Genomic DNA, 19,897 nt, shown 5'->3' on the forward strand with positions numbered 1-19,897 from the left:
TATTCTCCTTTTGGTAAATTGTTGCTAAACAATAATTATACATTTTATATAAATATGCACAACTTACATTTGAAAATGCCCAGACGAATTGGGATAAATTGGATGTTCTCTCCCGGTCAAATAAATCTGAGTTCTCATTAAAGAAGATTCAGGAGCATCTACTTTTCCAAAAATATCCATCTTTTCATCGCAATACACAGTAGAAGTGTAAGAAAGGAATATAAAGCTGATTGAAAAAACAGTGATAAGGAAATAATTAAGCTCAGTAGAAACTTACAAAAAGTACAAAAGAATAATTCTTGTCAAATTATTATTCATTTCAAGAGTGCATAAATTGTGTTTATTAGTAATTCTTCAAATTTCAATTATTAATTAAAAAAAAAAAAATTTCCCTCCATTTAATTTCCTCACGCTAAAAGAAAAATTTGAGCACATCTTTTATTATTAGTTCAATATTTAAATCAACTCACAAATATATTTAGTATCATAATATAGTTTTTATATAGATTTATGAGTTCAGGCACGAAAGTTTCTTTTAAAATAATTCTCGCATCTGATAGAAATAGACCTTACAAGATGTAAGTTATTTATTGTTGATATTTATTGTTAATAAATTGCCAGACTATCAGTACCAGAGGATGCTCCATTTACTGCAGTGATTAAGTTTGCATCTGAACAGGTAAGTTTTTTTAAAGGCTCCATTTAGCATAAATTATGATTATTACTCTGAATGGTCAGTTTAAGGTATCTTCTGCAACGAGCGCAGTGATAACTTTGGAAGGTGTTGGAATAAATCCAAACAACACTGCAGGACAAATTTTCCTCAAGCATGGGTCAGAGCTACAACTAATTCCAAGAGATCGAGTTGGTTGCAGCATCAACTCCAACATTGCTCGCAATACATATGGTAAGGGGAGTCTTTTTTATTCTCCAATTTTTTAAAATGCTTCAAATCCATTGACCTATATATTATGTAATTTGAAAGTGGATATAAATAATGAATAATATATAAAGGGGAGAAAAATTAAAACGCTAAAGTATTTTAAAACTCTAATTATATATAAATGAAAAAGTTATTTAACCCTATCAATATATTTAGTCGCTCAATTTGCCAGAATTTTCTTTAGACAAGTCATCTAGCAAACTTTTATATTCTTCTAAATGTTGTTTCATCTGATCTAAAAGTTGATTTTTTTCATTCACCTGCGCCTCTAATTCATCACAAATCTGGTGATAGGTTTGTATTATTCTGAGCTTCTCCAATATATGGTTCATATTATTATATATTTTAATTATCTTCTTGACTGATGAAGTATCTACAACTCCCTTTCCTGAATTCTCCAAAAGTTTGAGTATTTCCATTTGAAACATTTCATTTAACATCATCAACTCCGCTGGCAAGTCAACATTGGATTCATTATACAAGATTGTGTCGCTATCTAACGGATGAATTGAAATATCCGAAGAGAGCTGAGAGCCAAAGCAAGTAAAGGGCCCCTCAATGCAGGGAGGTGGCTTTATTTTTGCTACTTTGTCTTCATGATCAAAGAGACGGAAGTATGGTGGTGGAGGTGGAAAAGATGAAACTATATTTTGTTGGCCATTTGCATTATCCATAGATAAGAATTTTTCGCGAATAATTGCAATTGGTCAAATATAATTAATTTTCGAATTTTGGCGCCTAGTCTTTATAATAAACACCAGTTATGAGAATATTTTCTGGAGAAACAGACTTGCTGATAAATGTAGAGTAGACCAAACTAGTAAACCCTTTGTTTTTAAGCCAAAATAGCCTATTAGTATAAATTAGTCAGTATAGAAACCTAGGTAATCACTATTTAAAACTTACCTACATGAGTCTAGAATGTATTTTGCTTTGAATCCGTAATTGCTTCTATAATCACTGGTTCCAGTGGACCAGGAAGAAATGGATGCAAGAAAATTAAAGCACTCTTCTGTATTATCGAAAAGGCCTTCTTGTGTAGCTATTTGATTGAGCATTTCGGCCCCAAGATGCTGTGAAATCAAGCATCTGTGATGGCAACAGGGGGACATTATTATAATAAGCATAGAACCACTTTTCATCTCTTTAATAGCGCTTTGAGATGATTTAAGACCTAAGTCGAATCCATTTCCGCACAAATGTTTAGAAATTACAAAAATCTTTAGAATTTTTTTTTTTGCAAAATTGTTAATTATAGTTTCTTCAAGCCTAAAATGCATCAATAAGTACATTTTTATAATGATTTCAAGTGCTGAACTTACCTCGAAATATCAGGGCCACCTCCATTTGATAAAGTAGTCAAGATATATTTGAGTTCTTCTTTACTGAGTTGTTCAACTTCTTCAATTGTCTGAATTTGTTTTCCTGATGAATCATGCATCCATATTTTTTGCTCAAGTAAAGTACTAATAATCCATGGTACATTTCCATTTCCCAAACTTGAGTACATATGAGCTCTTATTGACTCTTTAGAAATGTCTTCATTGTTGCAAACCAAAATTAGAGAATTAATATCAAACTGTTCAATATCAAGTCTTAATCTGATGGAAGAAATAGATTCATCAAGCTTTTCCATTTGTTTCCTCCTTGACTCTCTGTCAATTATCACACTTCTAAATTTAGAAGGTTTAATCTTATTTTGAGGCTTTCCACATTCTTTAATGAACCAATAAGACAAAATTGCATTTCCAGCTCCATACTCTATTATTAAAGAGTTTTCAGCATCAAATAAGAGGTTGTTATTTGAATTATTACAAGATATAGAGTTTTCACTATTAATTAGTCTCTTGGTGAATTCTTTGGAAATACTTATAGCTTGTAGTTCATGCCTATTCAAATTTAAATTATCAATATCTACCTGTCTTGATTCAAAATGGGGGTTTTTACCAAATTCACGTACACAAAAATCATGAAGTTTATCAACAAATTCCAATCTTTCTTTTGAAACTATTAATTTTTTCTTGGAATCTGAATGATTGTTTTTATTCGCTTTTCGATTGATTTCTTCTATATGTGAAGTTTCAGTTACTTGTAATTTCTCTCTAATATTCAACAAGTTGTGAGGAGGCCCATTATTATGCATACAAAATGGCTGATTAAGTTCATATGCAATATCTCTAACTCTAGAGCACTTTCTAATATGAGATCTTATTTTATTTATAGAAACAAAATGTCTACCATCAATAAAACAAGGAATAATCTTGTTAACTAATTTTTCATGATTCTCATCACAAACTTGATCTTGTATTCCTTTGTGTAAGTTGCAGAAGTTAGAATCTCCATATCTAGGAAATTTGCAATTTCTAGATTTTGACTTTATAAAAAAAGTGCAAGTTTGTACCTGAATTTCCATAAAGAGTCAAGATTGACAATTTCTCAAAATATTTCTACCTTAAAAAAAAAATTCTATCAACAACTAATTCAAGGAACTCAGACATGAAAATTTTTCAGGTTTGCGTATTTCTGAAGTAACTTATTGTAGTAAAACAAACTTTTTTTTTTGGAATTCGGGAGATCTACCTAATTTCGTTGGCGCCTTCTGCTAGCCCCTCTTTAAATAATATACCTGTAATATTTGTGTTCATGTTATTAACCAAGTAAATCCGCCACATGTACATTAATAAGGCGAATAGATAAAAGGGAAATAGGTAAAGGATCAAATAAGTTTGATGGTGGAAAGTAAAGATGCTAAATAGCGATAGAACAGCAGATTTTTTTAATTTCGTAGAAAAGCATGACAGCACAAGAAGTGAGGGAAGGATAGGAAATTCTGGGCAATCTAACAGATATTCCAATTCGATCCAGGGTAGCCAATTTAATCTATTGGCATCAGAAATTAGCCAAGAAATGAATTCTACGTCTTTAAAGATTGAGGAGTTGAATAGAATAGTTAAACAAAAAGGTCTTTTTAGAGATAGAACAAATCAAATACATCAGCTTACTGAGGATATTAAGACAAGCGTGACAGAACTAAACTCCAGGCTTGAAGTCCTACAGCAACATGCTCAACAAGGCTTTCCATCATCTGGTGGTTATTATCAAAGCAGCCAACATTATATGACAATGGTAGAAACTTTGAAAGCAAGAATGCTTGATATTACACGAGACTTCAAGGATACACTTCAGAAAAGAACTGAAGTAATTCAGCAACAAGATTGGAGAAGGAATCTATATTCATATTCATCAAATTCAAATAATTTATCAGGTTTTGGGAGCTCAATAGGAGATTCAAAAACTTCGTTTAGTAGCGGAACAAAGTACTCTAAGATGAGTAGAGTTCCTTTTGATATAGAGAGTGGAGAACATGGCATGGATCAAGGAGGGACTGAATTTGAATTTGGAGCAGCCCAAAGTATGATGCAGCACCAAAATCAGTCCTTTTCATATGCAAGATCTAGAGCAGAAGCTGTAGAGAATGTTCAAAGAATGATTGGTGAGTTGGCACAAATCTTCCAGAAAGTTGCAGGAATGGTCACTCAGCAAGAGGAAATGATTCAAAGAATAGATGAAGATATCTCAAATACCTTTTCAAACGTTGAACATGGCCATGCAGAGCTTATTAAATACTATAACTATGTGAAATCCAACAGAGGTTTGATCATTAAGCTATTTTTACTATTGATTGCTTTCATCATATTCTATGTAATCTTCCTAACTTGAAAAAGATCTTAATTTAGAATTAAAAAAGAAGAAATAATATATAAATCAATTATAGAATTTTTATGCTAAGTATAAATAAAATATATTAAGTTATATAATTAATGCATATTTTTAAGTTGCTCAATTAGAGTTTCTAATTGGTTTACATTGTCAGGTAGTTTTAGTTTTCTTGCAGACTTGAATGAATGTAGTTCTTTTAAGACTGATTTCTGCAGATCTATAGGAAAATCAAGGAATAATTCTATAGTATCTCCGCATACAAATCCTCTGGGAGTTCCTGAACAATCATATTCAAAGTTATAACTTTCTTTCGTACTATTTAATTCCCATCTTAATGGTAGGTAATCCTTCCCACAAAGAACTCCCACTACTCCTGTAAATATAGAAGAGTTGGAGTTTCTTATAAATAACTTCTTCAAGTCTGAATCCCTTAAATTGTATACCTTATTTCTTAATTTTATGTCCATATTACTATTTTTTAAAGCATGAATGATTGCTTCTTCAATCAATACTAACTGAGAGAAAAATTTTGGATCATCTTTAATACTGAATAAAAGGTAGATTCCTCCTTGAGAGCTCCCAAAAGCTATTTGTTCATCAAACATTAGTTTCCCAGGACTTTCTTCCATGCAATCTTGTCCACCTGTGCACTTTCTCGTTTCAGGATATGCCTGAGTAAATTTCCCTTGTTGAAAGGTGGTTATTGATTCCCCAACATGAAGATGAGCAATACATGACAAGCTAGTATAAGTTTCATCATTTTCTGGGTTTAAAGTTCGCATAAGGACTCTCAAATTTCGATTCTCATCAGAAATTAAGTACATATCCTTTGATAGGAATATTCCCTCTACTACCCAAGCTATGGAGTTATCTCTACAAACTTCGTGAAATTTACCAGTATATCTATCAAACTCCCAAAGTCCAACTGATCTCATCAGATCTCCAACAAGGATATATTCTCCATTCAAAATTTTAATAAACACTATCATTGTATGAGTACAATAAGTTTCTTTCCTTTTAAGTTCAATACTTGTCAATTCAAGATCCATTTCTGTGTTCATCCAAATATCAGATGAGCTCGAAGAGCTTGAACTAGAAGAATCTGCTAAATTTTTGGAAATGTGAAGTTCCAGGCAAATTAGTGAATTCTCAATAGAAATTAGTAATTGAGACATTTTGAATTCTTTTATTACAAATGGAGCAACTTCAGTCTCATATACGGCAGACTCTAATAGAGTATATGAATAATGTTTGTTGATAATTGAATAAAGCGTAATTTTTCCGAAACTCTCGGTTCCCATATTTGAGTTCGAATTTGAATCAATATTTGATTCAACTTTACTGGTACCAATGGCCAAGAAGGATCTAACATCATTTTCATCATTGGAAGCACGCAAAGTTACATATTCCAAACATGTTGGGTACGTATTGGTTTCTAAAAATTTGCAATAGTGAATCTTCATATCTTTTGCTGATATGAGGCAAATTACTGATTGTATAAATGTTAATTCATTTTCTTTGATAGAATCTTTTTCATTATTTTCAATCATTTCAGATTCCAAAATAGGCTCGAGTATTGTGGATCTACCCTTATATCTTTCCTTAACTCCGGCTACTGCATACATATTGAGATCCTTAATAAAACAAACCTTTTCTGGAGTAAATTCAAGAGGGATGCTCCTACAATTGTACCTCTGAAGAGTGTCTACAAGTCCAATTTTTATTAAAGCTTGTTGGCTTGTTTTTCTTGATATTTGGATTCCACCCAATTTCTCAGGATCTTGATTTGCCAAGTTATCAATATGAATTTCATTGGCGGCTTTTTCTTCATGAGTTATATACAAAATACATGTCTTGGTTGCATAATTATCTTTTTTGGTTAATTCTTGTTTTAGTAGAGGGCTTGGAGGTATTCTAATTTGGCATAGGAAAGGAATCCATGATGAATGTATGTTAAAGAAGCTCCATACACCAAGCCCGTGTTTTCCTTTACCAGAGTTATAGCTCCAAAACAAGACTTTAGGTTGTTCACAACAAATGAAAAAATGTCTATTTAAGCTTTCAGAAATTTCCATCTCGTAGATTTCAGAAATAAAGCTATTGGAGATTTTCCATGTATTATAATGGTTAAATCTACAATTGTCCTTTAATTCGACCTTTTCTTGTCCATTTCTCATTAAATTTCTTATTGAATCTTTGGAAATATATTGCAATTGCAAGTACCCGTTATTTGTGCCAACTATTAGTCCAATAAATTCTTCTGTATGTTTTTGATTCTGTGTTTCAATCATCCTTTCTAGCTCAAAGACCTTTAAAGAGGTAACCATAGTCTCATATTCTCGAAATTCAGTTTCAATATTCAATAAAAGTTCAAAATTTGGGATTTTTCCAGTTTCCTGCTTATTGTAGTAAATACAACTTAATTTACTTCCATTCATCCATGTCCCTAAGATGATAAGTATATAGTTGTCTATAGAAAAGAGTCCCATAATACAAACTTCATCCATTGTATTCGAAATTGAATTATTTAGTATATTCTTTTCATTATTCAAATCTTTACTTTCTTCTGATAAGTGATTGATTCGCAAGTCCTCGGAGATTAGTTCAAAAAGTTCAGTTTTAGTTCTGAAATAAATCAAGCTAAGAACACTTTCATCATCAAACCTATACAATAACAATAATCCAGTGCCTGTACAGATGACAACAACTTCGTTTTTTTCACAAAAATCAAACTTCTCAATATATTCCAAACTAGAATCAGCAATAGGAGGAAGATTATCTTTTAGCAACCATTTTTTATGATGATCATTCGTCTCTCCTGTGGGGAACAATCCTGAAGGAGTTACTTGATAGGAGTAATTGCCTCTAAAAGTACAAACTTTGATTGTTTCTTCATCTTTCACAAGCCCCCATAGTTCGCACTTTTCGAAGTTAATAAAACATTTCTTAGGAGAAACAGGACTTGAATTTTTCCCTTTTGGTTGGTTGGGATTTTCTTTATTAAAGCCATCAACAGAATCCATTACTTTACAATCATCTTTGCCTTTCTCATAACTCCATGCTATTTTGTAGCAATAAGAATGATCAATTCCTGTCACAATAACTTTGCCAATAGTGCTACAAAGTGAGAATATCCTTGTAATTTGGCCCACAAATGAGTCGTTACTTATATATATGTTTTGGAGACCAATACCATTACAAATCGACTTCAAAGCTCCTCCCGATCCAAATCCGCAAGCTGCAATGAGTGGTAAAGGATCTCTTTTTGATATTTGGCTTGGAATATCTTCATATTTAGTTTCTTCCTTTCTATCAAAATTTGTAAAAATGAGATCTTTTATTGGGCCAATATTTGGCAAACTCGAAATAATATAAAAATTGTTATTTTTGGAATATAATAACAAGGAATCTGAAAGCTTTGAAGCTAAAAAGAATAAATCATCCCCCAGATTTACGATTCTAGAGAATGGAGAGTATCTATTGAGTATATTCAGCCTTATATCAACTACTTTGTCGATATCATCTTGATCATACTCTACAAGCATTATAAAAAGCCGACCCAGATTGTCTAGAACCAGCCATCTTGAACCATCATCCAAGTTCAAAATATCAGTTATTGATAAAGGAGAGAGACCAATATCCATTCCACTGAATGCTGATGAATTAAATCTGCTTGTCACTATTTTTTGGGTACTTGAAATAGTTTCTGAATTTTTGGTTTTATTTGGCATAATTTCCTCAATCGATCGGTACTCTACAATCCCATCTCCAAATAAAAAGAAACCTTTAACCATTTTTTGTTTTTTAGACCTATAATATAGTGGGGCTATTTTGAAGACATTTTGTTGCATAACATGGCCTATATTTGTATTATAAGACCATTTACGTAGATCAATCGGTAGTTCAATAATTTTCATCAGCCTAGGATCTTTTGAATACCCTGAATCATATAAAATCCCCAATAGGCTCCTTTCATTTGTAGTATTTGCTAGGCAAATATCAGTTACAGATAGTTCTGAAAGTCGGATAATTAAAGGGGAAGTAAAAACAGCCTTATCTTCTTCATCTTTGCTCGAAATTTCACATCCCACAACCTGTAAACAACCCTCATAAGCCAAAATCACTATTCTATTCTTTTCAGAATGAACCATCATTTTGATTAATTGTGATTTTCTTAAATTCTCTCTATACAAGGAAACCTTATCTAATATGCTCATACATAAAATCTTCTCAGAATCAGAATTCAGCAAATGTGCTCTTAGTAAAATGAGCTCATATTCCCTGGTAAAAATCAACACATCATCGAAATCCTGGTTTTTTGGACGAAATCTATCAATTTCTATTATGTCCTTGTATATTTCTACTGTCCCAACTTTATTCAAAGCAGGTATGTCAACAATTTCATCATCAAAAAGTTTCTCATCAAAAAAAACTGCATCCTTATTAATTTCATATATTTCAATACTTCTTGTTTTTATTGCTAATAGTCTAATTATACCATCTCCAAATAAATCCACCTTTAAAATCCCTTTAAAAGACCCCGATTCAAAGGCTGTCACCACATAGTTGTACTGAGACATCTTGATTCAGCCATTTCAGCACAGACTAAAAATGTGGCAGCTATATAATTTTTTATTCTTCTATTAACTCTTCACACGCCCAGATTTTTGTTGCTTTAATTCTGCAACTACAATTAAACTTTAATATTAAGAAAATAATTTACCGCCAAGTATTTGATGCACTACTATGCCGGCATACAATTATCTTTCAAAGACCACACAAATTGGAATTCACTAACAAAAAAAAAAAAGATATAATTGCTCGAAATTTTAAAAGCCTCATTTTTTGTAATCAATTAAAAGCAATTATTATATGATCGTTTACCTACATGCAAACTATTTGAAAAGTTAATTCTATCTCTTATGTATAATATAATTTCTATGAATATTCTGTATAAATATGAAAAGGATATTTTCTTGCTGGGGGAGACTTATTTATGACTCCCTTTTTTCATTACCCTTATCTTCAAATAAAACACTTTTTTTTCTTACTATATAACAATTTTTGTTATACAGCTCTTAACTGAGATAAAGCTTTAATATCATTCTTTTGATTATTCACAATTGAATGGCCACTACTCAATTTGTATTGATTAATATAACTCAATTGTTTCAATATCTTCTTCTCGTTATTGACTAGATAATCAAATACTTCCTTTGAAGATGCCCTGAGATCAGGATTGGGTCTTAGACACATGGTAATCAAGTTGTATAAAGAATCGGGAAGTGGAGGAATTTTCAATTCTCCTTCAATTTTGTTTGAATGAATCAGGTTATAGAGTGTTGAGTGCTTACCACTTTCATCAACTTTATCCAAAATATGCTGCAAAGGAGTCCTCTTGCATAAGATTTCTAAAAAGATGCAACCCATACTCCAAACGTCCACCTTCTCATTAGCGTTTGAATTAGGCCTCGCTGGGTCAGTACACCCCACAATTTCCGGAGGCGCATATTGCCATGTAACTGCTGTACAGCATGTTATAGTATTATAATGGAGTTCCTCAGCATCACCAAAATCACAAATTCGAATATTGTAATTCTCATCAATAAGAATATTATTTGACTTGAGATCTTTATGTACTATTTTTGGAGACAAAGAGTGTAAAAATCTTATTGAATCTGCCAATTGATACATCACTTTGTACCTATATTCTACGCTTTCTCTAAAAGCTTTACTACGAGAACCATTACCATGAATCAACTTGAATAAATCACCTGTCCTGATATATTCCGTTACCAACCAAATTTCATATTCATTAATCCTGATTCCTCCAATTAGATTTAAGATATTCGGATGCCTGTTACACCTATAAAGTAACTTCCATTCAGTATAACATCTATATCTTGACATTAATGGGTCTGAATCATGAATTCTTTTTTGGGGACATTTTACAGCTGCAACACATTCATTATGCCTTACCTTATATACTGTGCAAAATGTTCCTCTATTGATACTATCCCATTCCCTTCCCTTCCCAGGAGTAGAGCCTTTTACTTGGCTCACATTTGTCTCACCATCCTGAGAGTTTGTGGGGAATCTTTTAACTTTTATTGCACTTGGCTCCGAAGAAATTGGACGTGTTAGAAACTCTATATCACCTACATACATTTCTTTTGGTAGAGGAGGAAATTGGCTTGAATCCGCTAAATACTGATACATTTTATTTACATATCCTTTTCTTGTATTTTGGTTTCTATAATTGAGATTCTCCTCTCTGGTATAATTTTCCTTATGAATAGAGTTCCCTCCAATAGGAGCCTTACTAGGCCCAACATAATTTTTTACAGTTCTAACTAATCTATATCCAAGGTTTTGAGGAACCCCCACAGGAGCTCTTCTATAAATATGAGAATTCAAACCTCCATCAAAAATTCTTCCACCCCGTGAGCTTCCAGGGACTAATCCATTTATTGGATTACTTCCTTGAGTATTAGAAGCTTGAGATTGCTTTGATAGGGAATTTCCAGCATAGCCGACAGTACCAGGTATTATATTAATATTTGAGTTAATTTTGGGGTTGGCCATCTCAATAACTCCAGGGCTACCGACTCCACTAGGCACAACAGGATAATTTGGGATAAGTAAAGGAGCTACAGGCGTATATACCGTCTCCTTATATTCATTACTACCCATAACGTTCATATTTCTTGGAGAATTTGATCCATTTGAAGAGCTCATAATACCATTATTCCCTGTAATCTCCGTTGTAACATATTTACATGCATCATTACTTGAAAGCTGAGGAGGAACAGTTTTAACCTTAAGATTACTTGCAATATCTCTATATCTTACCATTGGAGTTACAAGATAGTCCAAAGTACTTCTATAATTAATTACTGGACTAGCCTGAGGGATAAATCCCTTATGTAAATCATGTTCATTCTCACTCTTTATCTTTTCTTGAGCATTGCTGTTCTCTTTAACCGTTGTTTTCGTAGTATCCAAATTAGTATTGGAAGGCCTCTCTTGTATTGCCTTAGCATTAACGATATGATTACTCATTGTCACACTCCCAGTATCACTAGACGTTGTTGTTGTAAGTGAAAGAGTCTGAAAATTCCCATTATTTGCTCTTAAAACTTGTTTCGAAGCCTGAGCAGTTTGCTTGCTAGAAGATACGTTCTCCTTTCTCTTTATATTATCTTCTTCCAAAGTTTTCACTTGTATTGGAATCCCAAGCCCAAAAGATGAAATAGGCTGGCATACGCTTCCAGCAGAACCTACAGAACCTACAGTCCCATTTCTGGGATGGCTCATACTACTAGCAGCAGCTTCATTACTTGATTGAAGCCTTGTTTCTTGGTTCACATCCAAAAGCTCTGCGCCAGAAGATTGATTTGAATCTATATTACTAAAACCATTGCTTGGAACATGAGACATACTTCTATAACCAACTAACGGAGTTCCAAACCCTAATATTTGATTATTTATCGAATTACCTAAATAAGAATTTGTGTTTGGTAATGCATTTATCGTTCCCACTCCGACTGGATAAAGTCCAGGTAATTCTTTTCCTAGAATTAAGTTATTTGTACCAACAATAGCTTCCTGAGAGTACAAATTCTTGTGTACTAGCCCATGCCCCACAGATCCAGCAAGTCCATTGCTACCCATTTCAACTTGATTATGAGTATATATAGGCTGATAGACGATTTTATTTGTTTGAGGAATAACCCTTTTAGTAATTAGTGGAGTGTTATAAACAATCTGATGCTGTTTACCTACCATTTGAACCGGAATCTGCCTAAATTGTATTATAGGAGAAGGCACAATTATTGAATTATGATTTGGAACATTTGGGATTTGCGCCACTTCCTTTTCAGAACCAGAATGCATTGTATCTGCTTGCTCAACAATTTTATGAGCTACCTTAAACTTATTCTTTCCATAAGAGTATTTTGCATGTACTGGTCTACCACTAACATGTGCTATAATTTGTAACTGTGAGTTATCACCATTCTTTTCGTAGGCTAATTTTGAAGCTGCTCCTCCATTACTTTTTGAAGTTGTTTTGCTCGATGGGTTCGACTTGTTTCCAGAACTTAATAAAGCTACTGAGTTGCTTGCTTCAAGTTTTGAATTAACAATTTGGCTTTCTCCAGAATTTGGATTCTCGTCTTCAACATCAGTTCCAACTGCAACAGTTTCACCGCCTCTAATTTGATGAACACCCATTATATCACTTACATTCTGCCTCCCGATATTTGGTTTTTGGTTAACTGGTACCTCCGAGAAGTTTGTTTCATTAACCGACTGAACAGTATCTCCATACCCAAATAAAGACATGAAATTGTTGGCTATTGCTCTAAATGCAGAATCCCTCACTGCTTTGTTATTTTTAGAAGTTCTCTTATGCTCATTATTCTGGAATTGCGAATTTATACTATGTGATTTGGAATTTTCATTCGCATAAATATCATCAGAAATTATATTATTGGAAATATTACTTGTGTTCTCTTTTACCAGACCGATCATTCTATAACCCTTTCTCTCTCCTATCACCGATATTGATGTTTATTTATGTTGAAGTCGCTCTTTCCGTCATGAAATTACTTATCACCTTCCATTAATTAATATTGTCCCTAAGATCCTTTTTGCTACCTATTGCCTTTTTATCCTTTCTTATACCCACTAAGATTCAATTTTAACATGAAAGAGAGACAGCTGACGTTGTGTGGGTTTGTGGCACTAATTACATTATCGAGAAGTGGACAGTTCAAGAATAAATCAGATTTTGATTCAAATCTATTTAAAATGACTCATTATTTATTTAAAAGAAAGTATCACTCAACGGTTGACTTTTTTGTAGAATTATTCCTCAATCAACATTTAATCCTCGAAATTAAATAATGATTACCTCCACAAAAATAGTGATTGGCGCCAAACTTCTTAAATTAAATGATTAAAAAAAAGATTAAGAAATAATGAAATATACTCGTTTCAAGTAACTTTTGGTTAATTATAGGAGTAAAAAGTTTAGTATTTTTTTTTTAGTGAGAACATTATATATCTTTGAGCTCCTAGCTGCACCTTTTGTTCAATTAGTTTTTTAGGCAAACCGTTTCAGGAGCTATTTCTATAGGGAAAAAAAAGGATTAATATTGATGTGTGTACATGTTCAAAAGCGTTCTTCTTGTTTAACATCTTAACAGATTATTGTATTTTTGCCTCATCAATGATAGTAATAGCGGGATATGAAGGCAGGTTATGAGGTAACAGTAAAGGCCAAGGATATAATGGCAGGGAATTGGGTAAAATAAAAATCTTGCAAAGAAAATCATGAAACACGTTTTTTAGTTTACATTTTTTTTCTTCAAGTTATTGTCTTACTTATATATTTGTAAAACTAAACCAATTATTGAAATAAATGCAACTTTTAATACAAATTTTACTTTTTAAAGAATAAACATTAAAGGTTTAAATCGAAATATTAATGAACAATTTAAGAAATATATCAAAAAGTGGTATTGGGTATAGTTTTTGTCGCTCGTTAGTCAGGAAAACACATAATTTGTTTGGATTCAAATTTTTGAATATTGGCATTAAGAATCAAATTAATCTTGCAAGAGCAGCTAGGTTTAATTCAACCATTAAAGACTCGAACACTGGTGAAAATAACAAATACGTTTACTTTGGGGATCGTATTGTGGACAAAGATACTAAAAGGAAGCTAATTGAACAGGTTTTTAGCTCAGTTTCGAATAAATATGATTTAATGAATGATTTGATGAGTCTTGGATTACATAGGTGTTGGAAGGACATATTTGTAGAGAATATCATTTCTCCTGAATCATTTTTGAGAATAAAAAGAGAGAAAGACGAAGATTTCTCAAATGTAACTATTTTGGATGTTGCTGGAGGAACAGGAGATGTTTCTTTTAGGATTATTGATAAGTTCAGAAAAGATAATATTGAGGTTTTACCAAATATTATAGTTGTCGATTCTAATAATGAAATGATTGAGCAAGGACAGCTAAAATCAATTGAAAAAGGAGACTGCAGCATTATTTGGATTAAAGATGATGGAGAACAACTTAGTCAAATTCCTAGTAACAGTGTAGATGTTGTTGCGATATCGTTTGGAATTCGCAACTTTACAAATATTGAAAAAGGCCTCAAATCATTCTATAGGGTACTAAAACCTGGGGGAAGATTTCTATGTTTAGAGTTCAGCAAAGTCAATAATCCTTTAATTTCTTCTATTTACCAACTTTACTCATCCATTGCAATTCCTAGTCTTGGTGAATTTGTTGCAGGAGATAGAGAATCATATAATTATCTAGTAAGTTAAATGTTAAGTACTTCACTTTTTCATGACTAAAATAAATAGGTTGAAAGCATACGCCGATTTCCAGATGCTGAGAAGTTTGCTCAACTTTTAATTAATGCTAATTTTACAGATGTAAAGTCTTCAACTATGACCTTTGGAGTAGTTGCAATACATAGCGGATTCAAGCCAACAGATGCTTAGAGTTAGCTATAGAACTATTTAGAGTTACTAGCTAAATACTAACTCATTTTTATTTTTAATTGCAAAAAATGCATCAAAAATTTTATTACATAGATATTGTATTTGCATGCAATATTTAGTGATTTGTTTTATTTTATTTTTCCAGCTTAAGCCAACAAAATTTGAATTAATTTTTTTGGCGGTTTATTTATTTAATAATCCCTCGTAACTTTGTTGTGTTAAACTATAAACAGGTGCAAAAGAATGTAAGCATCCGGAACTTATCATCATTTTAGAATCACAGACTAACTGAGTAGCCTTTCATAGATATAGGTATAGATGAATTTCATTTTTGGAGCAATTTTGTGGGGCTTGTTAATCTTTCCTGCTCTCTTCCAAAAATGTCATGGTAATAAATATAGAACAAATTTGGACAAATATACTAAAATTTATCAGTACCAAACAAGCGAAATTGAGCTTTATTTTCCAAATAATGATATTTTTGAGAATGAAAGAGAAAATTCCCAGGCTAAAGAGGAAATAAAAGATTTAAAGTCAACTAAAGTGAGCGATATTAGGTATAGCTTCATGAAATTAGGTAGAAAAGAATTTCTATGTGGTTTTGAGGGATATGGAAAAAATGATAGCCTTAATTTATCAGAAGAGACTAATCAATCTTGGGATAATATGAATTCTAAAGTCAAGAACTATTTAAAGAAGAGTAAAATTTCATGGTTAATGGAACGGTGCTTCATATATACAAAGAAGAAAGATATTAATAATGGTATTCATGTCCAAGTAGATAACTTTGAAATATGTGTCGGTGTTTCAGTTCGTCACAAAAGACAGATAATTGACAAAGAAACCAGTGACAATATATTAGAAAGTCAGTTCAATATTGTAGGCGATTATAAACCTACGGAAGACACATTTTATGAAAATGGAACAATCATCCAGTACTATAACCCAGCGATAGAAAACTTAAAAGGAGATTCTGGGTATTCGGCTTCAATTGAGTTTAAATGTAGCTATAATAAATCAGGAATCAGTCAAGTAACAGAAGATGTTAACAAAGAATTTAAACCTGTGATTAAAGTAGACTTTTTGTCCCCTTCATTTTGTGATTGGAGGGTAGACGAAAGCAAGAATATTACATCTTTGCATAAGCTGGAATCTTTACTGCTACCATTAGAAAACAGATGCCAAAACTTTACGGATTCAAGATTTTGGAATTATGAGCTTTGTAATCTGTACGTCGTATCTCAGTTCAAAAAAGACTCCTCAACTCAAGAATTGAGACTATTCAATTTAGGAATTCATCCAAACACTGCTCAAATACTAAATATAACAGATGATTTAGAAGAATATTTATCTAAGAATTTAATTTCAAATATAGTTAATACAATAAAGCCTGGTAGAGTTTCTTTACTTGAAAATATAACAACAAAAATCGAACCAAGAAACATAAACGAGTTGATTTCTGGAAAATATGTGCATAGTAAATATGTTATCACAGTAATGTTGTTAAATGGAACTTATTGTCCAGAAAATAATCAGAAAAGAAGTATTAAATTAGTATTCGAATGCCCTGATAACTTTGAGAGTATCTCTGATTATTTTAGAATAGTAAATGTTATTGAGGATTCAACATGTAATTATGAAATGTTAATCATTTCCCCCGTAATCTGCTCTCACCCTTTGTTGATGCCTCCTCCAATTTATAAGCACGGGAGAGTCAAATGCATACCTAAGAATTTGATTATTAACAAATTAATAGAGGATGAATCTACAGAGCATTTGTTTGAATCTCAAGAAACAAGAAGTGAAAGTGGACTAGTTAGTATTAGTCAAATTGGCAATCAATTTGAAGCAGTTAATATAGAATATATAGATTCGACCAAGAATGGGAGCAGTACTCAACATTTCTTTACTCTGAGCGATTCTCCCAGGATTAGGAGCTCTAACCTAACTAGTCCAAAATTTTTGGTTGGTCAGATTGTGCAACATTTATGGTGGAACTATTATGGCGTCGTAGTTGGGTGGGATTGGGAACTAAATGCACCAAAACAATGGGCAGACAACATTTATCAAAAATACCCTCCAGAATCAAGGAAAAGGCCTCACTATTTGTTACTAGTTCATCAGGAAGAAACTCTCTTCAACAATTCATCGCCAATTGAATCTATTCCATCAAATCTCACACACACGTACATTCCAGAAATTGCATTAAAGCACGTTCCCAACTTAGATTCTGACAATCATTTCTCCAACAAAGATATCATTATTAATAAATATCTAAACACGTACTTCTCCTATTGGTCAGAAATCCATCAGAGATTTATACCTAACACAAATAGTACCCTTTGGAGAATTTACCCGAATGATTTCGACAAACTAAACGAAAGGGACGAACTATAGATACATTTATCGATATCTCACATTTAAAAATTAGAAATTTGTTAGTTATAGCTACTTATAGTTTACATAATTACTTAGTAAAACACAATTAATTTTAGATTTAATCTTGTTTTCCTCATCATTTAAAATTAAAAAAATTATACGTAAGACTCTCCCCCGCCACACATGGCGCCATAACGTCACGTCGAGCCACGCAATTTTTTTGCAAATTGAGATTGAATCTAATCAGTATTAATCTGTCTTTCATTACTTGAAATTCAGAATTCAGTAAGCATATTGCTCATTTTCAGTGGACCTTTAGGATTAAAGCTTTTCGTTTTCTGATGTGAATGGCACTATCATGGTAATTATAACGCTTCGATTGGCTCTATCATGGTAATATTTCTTTGATGGCTGTACAATGATTTGATTTGTATCATGGAAGATATTTGCATTTGATTTTTGTCACTAATGAACGATGATAGTATTGAATTATGTGTTTTATGAGTGGAAAAACCACTCCAACTCTTTCGGAATTTCCTTATGAGTTTCTTTTATTATCTGGTTGTTAAAAGGGTGAACTATTTTTTTTCAGGTAATATCGATGACTTGCATAGTTTGATTATCTTCATGGTTTTTCATATCTTTATCAACTGGACCTGTTTTTGCCTAACTCTAGAACATATTTTTCTACTATTATCATCAGTATTCAGCAGTGACAAACCTGATTAACAAGCTATTGGTAAACTAAGGTAAATCATTGGTTGAGAATGAAAATATCCTTTCTTGACTTAGTGGATCAATCTTCCTTGTGACTTGCCAGAGTTCCCCTAATATTTATTGTCAGATGAACGTGTATCAAATGACCTCTTATATGTGAATTTATCCCTGAATTCCTAATCTTAGTGAGTATTATTCTAATTGGCCTTTGAACAGTATTTATATTACTGGTAGACCTTTTAAGGTTGCTTCTGTCTCAAATTCCATGACATCTCTTACCTGAGCTTATATATATCTTTTCCAAAGCCTTTTAAAAAAAAAATTGTTTGAAGTTTCAGATATCTTGAAAATATTACGATCAATTTATCCATGTTTATTGTTAAAGAGCATTAGTTCCTTGGGATAGAATTTTGGTGTATTATGATTGAGTGTATATAGAGTTGCTTTATCCATACTTGGTTCCGGTAATACTTAACTAGATAATATTATTTGAACTATTTTATCTGGCAGTCACATGGAAGGGGTACTTGTACATTGTTGTGATCATTCCATTTTCTTGGCTTGTTATTTCAAAAGTATCGTCACTGCTGGATATATGATATACAATATTGAAAACAATTCGTCCATTTATGTATTTTTAATCACCAAACATTCATTTGGTTTATACATTGTGCTACGCCATCATCCGTTATTCCAATCTCTATCTTATTTGAAATACAACAATTCAACGTTTTCCAACAAGCTTGTCTTATTTTTCTTTTTAAACTTTTAATTATTGCCATTAGATGAAGATATGTTGTATCATTGGATTTTGTGTATTCAAAGCAATATACATAATATTTGTAAAATAGTAATTTTATACAGGCTGAATTGTTTTTCTTTTAGGGATAAAGAAGATAACTTATTTCGAGAAAAGAAGATTTCTTTATATTGAAGATTTCAAGGATGCCAATTGATAACGAACTCAAGCGGTTCCGAGCTATGAATAACTAAGATTTATAAGGATGTCTGTAATGCATCTCTTAGCATACTAATTCAGGTTATGTTTCAAGTTTAACGCTTTTCCTAATGTTTTGGTTAGGTTATAAAGTCAATTTTTGAAGAAAAAGAGGAAAGAGGCTTTAATCTATTGTGGCGCAAATTTGCTCGAGATTATGGGAGATGATAATTGATGTTCTAATGGCAGTGTTTTCAACATAATTAGAGGGATGTGTAGATAACTGGCGGTGCTTGATGATGAGAAATTTAGATTGTGTTCGGATGTCGAATCCGCTTCGAATTTGTTTCATTAGGTGAGGTTTAGTTGCAAGGTCATGTTTATGCATGTTGTGCGCGCCAAAAGTTGCTGCCATCCTCTAAGGTTGTATGAATGCCTTTCATCGTATTAGTCGCTTATTCTGAATGAGGTTTAGTGACTTTTTGCGAAAAAAGTCTTAATTTCGGAGTTAGGGTCATTAGTTCTTTTTAATTTTCTGTTTTTTTCCGATTATGTCTGAGCGGTGCCTCTGCTGTTCTGGTTAAGGATATACGCGGGAGACGGCCTTGTATTAGGCGGCAAGTGTGGTCTATAGTAATTTTTGACAATTGGTTGTAATGAGACTGATAAT

The 19,897-nt window shown here is 32.3% G+C and overlaps 9 protein-coding genes across 9 annotated transcripts; 4 read left to right on the forward strand and 5 right to left on the reverse strand.

The window, feature by feature from the left end:
* Nucleotides 1-714: 714 nt before the first annotated feature.
* Nucleotides 715-942, forward strand: cgd1_2790 (hypothetical protein; the record flags this gene model as incomplete). Its single annotated transcript, XM_001388136.1, has 1 exon — nucleotides 715-942. The coding sequence occupies one exon, from the start codon at nucleotides 715-717 to the stop codon at nucleotides 940-942; it is 228 nt and encodes a 75-aa protein (XP_001388173.1).
* Nucleotides 943-1,095: 153 nt separating this feature from the next.
* On the reverse strand, nucleotides 1,096-1,617 carry cgd1_2800 (conserved hypothetical protein; the record flags this gene model as incomplete). Its single annotated transcript, XM_628102.1, has 1 exon — nucleotides 1,096-1,617. One exon carries the CDS (start codon nucleotides 1,615-1,617, stop codon nucleotides 1,096-1,098), a length of 522 nt encoding a protein of 173 aa, XP_628102.1.
* Nucleotides 1,618-1,845: 228 nt separating this feature from the next.
* On the reverse strand, nucleotides 1,846-3,356 carry cgd1_2810 (S. pombe like (SPAC1805) eukaryotic protein with a possible metal binding domain at the N-terminus; the record flags this gene model as incomplete). Its single annotated transcript, XM_628103.1, has 2 exons — nucleotides 1,846-2,212; nucleotides 2,266-3,356. The coding sequence occupies 2 exons, from the start codon at nucleotides 3,354-3,356 to the stop codon at nucleotides 1,846-1,848; spliced, it is 1,458 nt and encodes a 485-aa protein (XP_628103.1).
* A 317-nt stretch (nucleotides 3,357-3,673) lies between these two features.
* On the forward strand, nucleotides 3,674-4,663 carry cgd1_2830 (syntaxin 5A ortholog, possible transmembrane domain or GPI at C-terminus; the record flags this gene model as incomplete). Its single annotated transcript, XM_628104.1, has 1 exon — nucleotides 3,674-4,663. A coding segment is annotated over one exon (990 nt), but the record flags the coding sequence as incomplete, so codon positions are not given.
* A 98-nt stretch (nucleotides 4,664-4,761) lies between these two features.
* Nucleotides 4,762-9,249, reverse strand: cgd1_2840 (contains a UVDDB domain that is present in CPSF_A and damage specific DNA binding protein 1; the record flags this gene model as incomplete). Its single annotated transcript, XM_628105.1, has 1 exon — nucleotides 4,762-9,249. A coding segment is annotated over one exon (4,488 nt), but the record flags the coding sequence as incomplete, so codon positions are not given.
* Nucleotides 9,250-9,730: 481 nt separating this feature from the next.
* On the reverse strand, nucleotides 9,731-13,198 carry cgd1_2850 (protein kinase domain; the record flags this gene model as incomplete). Its single annotated transcript, XM_001388137.1, has 1 exon — nucleotides 9,731-13,198. One exon carries the CDS (start codon nucleotides 13,196-13,198, stop codon nucleotides 9,731-9,733), a length of 3,468 nt encoding a protein of 1,155 aa, XP_001388174.1.
* Nucleotides 13,199-14,156: 958 nt separating this feature from the next.
* Nucleotides 14,157-15,014, forward strand: cgd1_2860 (hypothetical protein; the record flags this gene model as incomplete). The annotated part of the gene is made up of 1 exon (XM_001388138.1): nucleotides 14,157-15,014. One exon carries the CDS (start codon nucleotides 14,157-14,159, stop codon nucleotides 15,012-15,014), a length of 858 nt encoding a protein of 285 aa, XP_001388175.1.
* Nucleotides 15,015-15,512: 498 nt separating this feature from the next.
* cgd1_2870 (N-terminal domain cerevisiae Yos9p-like that is involved in GPI-anchored protein transport in the golgi, a cation independent mannose-6-po4 receptor like conserved Cys motif and a C-terminal E. coli yccV like domain that is also present in eukaryotes, sig) lies at nucleotides 15,513-17,591 on the forward strand (the record flags this gene model as incomplete). Its single annotated transcript, XM_628106.1, has 1 exon — nucleotides 15,513-17,591. The coding sequence occupies one exon, from the start codon at nucleotides 15,513-15,515 to the stop codon at nucleotides 17,589-17,591; it is 2,079 nt and encodes a 692-aa protein (XP_628106.1).
* Nucleotides 17,592-19,411: 1,820 nt separating this feature from the next.
* cgd1_2880 (13 kda membrane protein subunit) lies at nucleotides 19,412-19,645 on the reverse strand (the record flags this gene model as incomplete). Its single annotated transcript, XM_628107.1, has 1 exon — nucleotides 19,412-19,645. A coding segment is annotated over one exon (234 nt), but the record flags the coding sequence as incomplete, so codon positions are not given.
* Between the last annotated feature and the right edge of the window lie 252 nt (nucleotides 19,646-19,897).

This window comes from Cryptosporidium parvum, chromosome 1, assembly GCF_000165345.1.
Source record: "Cryptosporidium parvum Iowa II chromosome 1, whole genome shotgun sequence".
Lineage (NCBI taxonomy): Eukaryota > Apicomplexa > Conoidasida > Eucoccidiorida > Cryptosporidiidae > Cryptosporidium > Cryptosporidium parvum.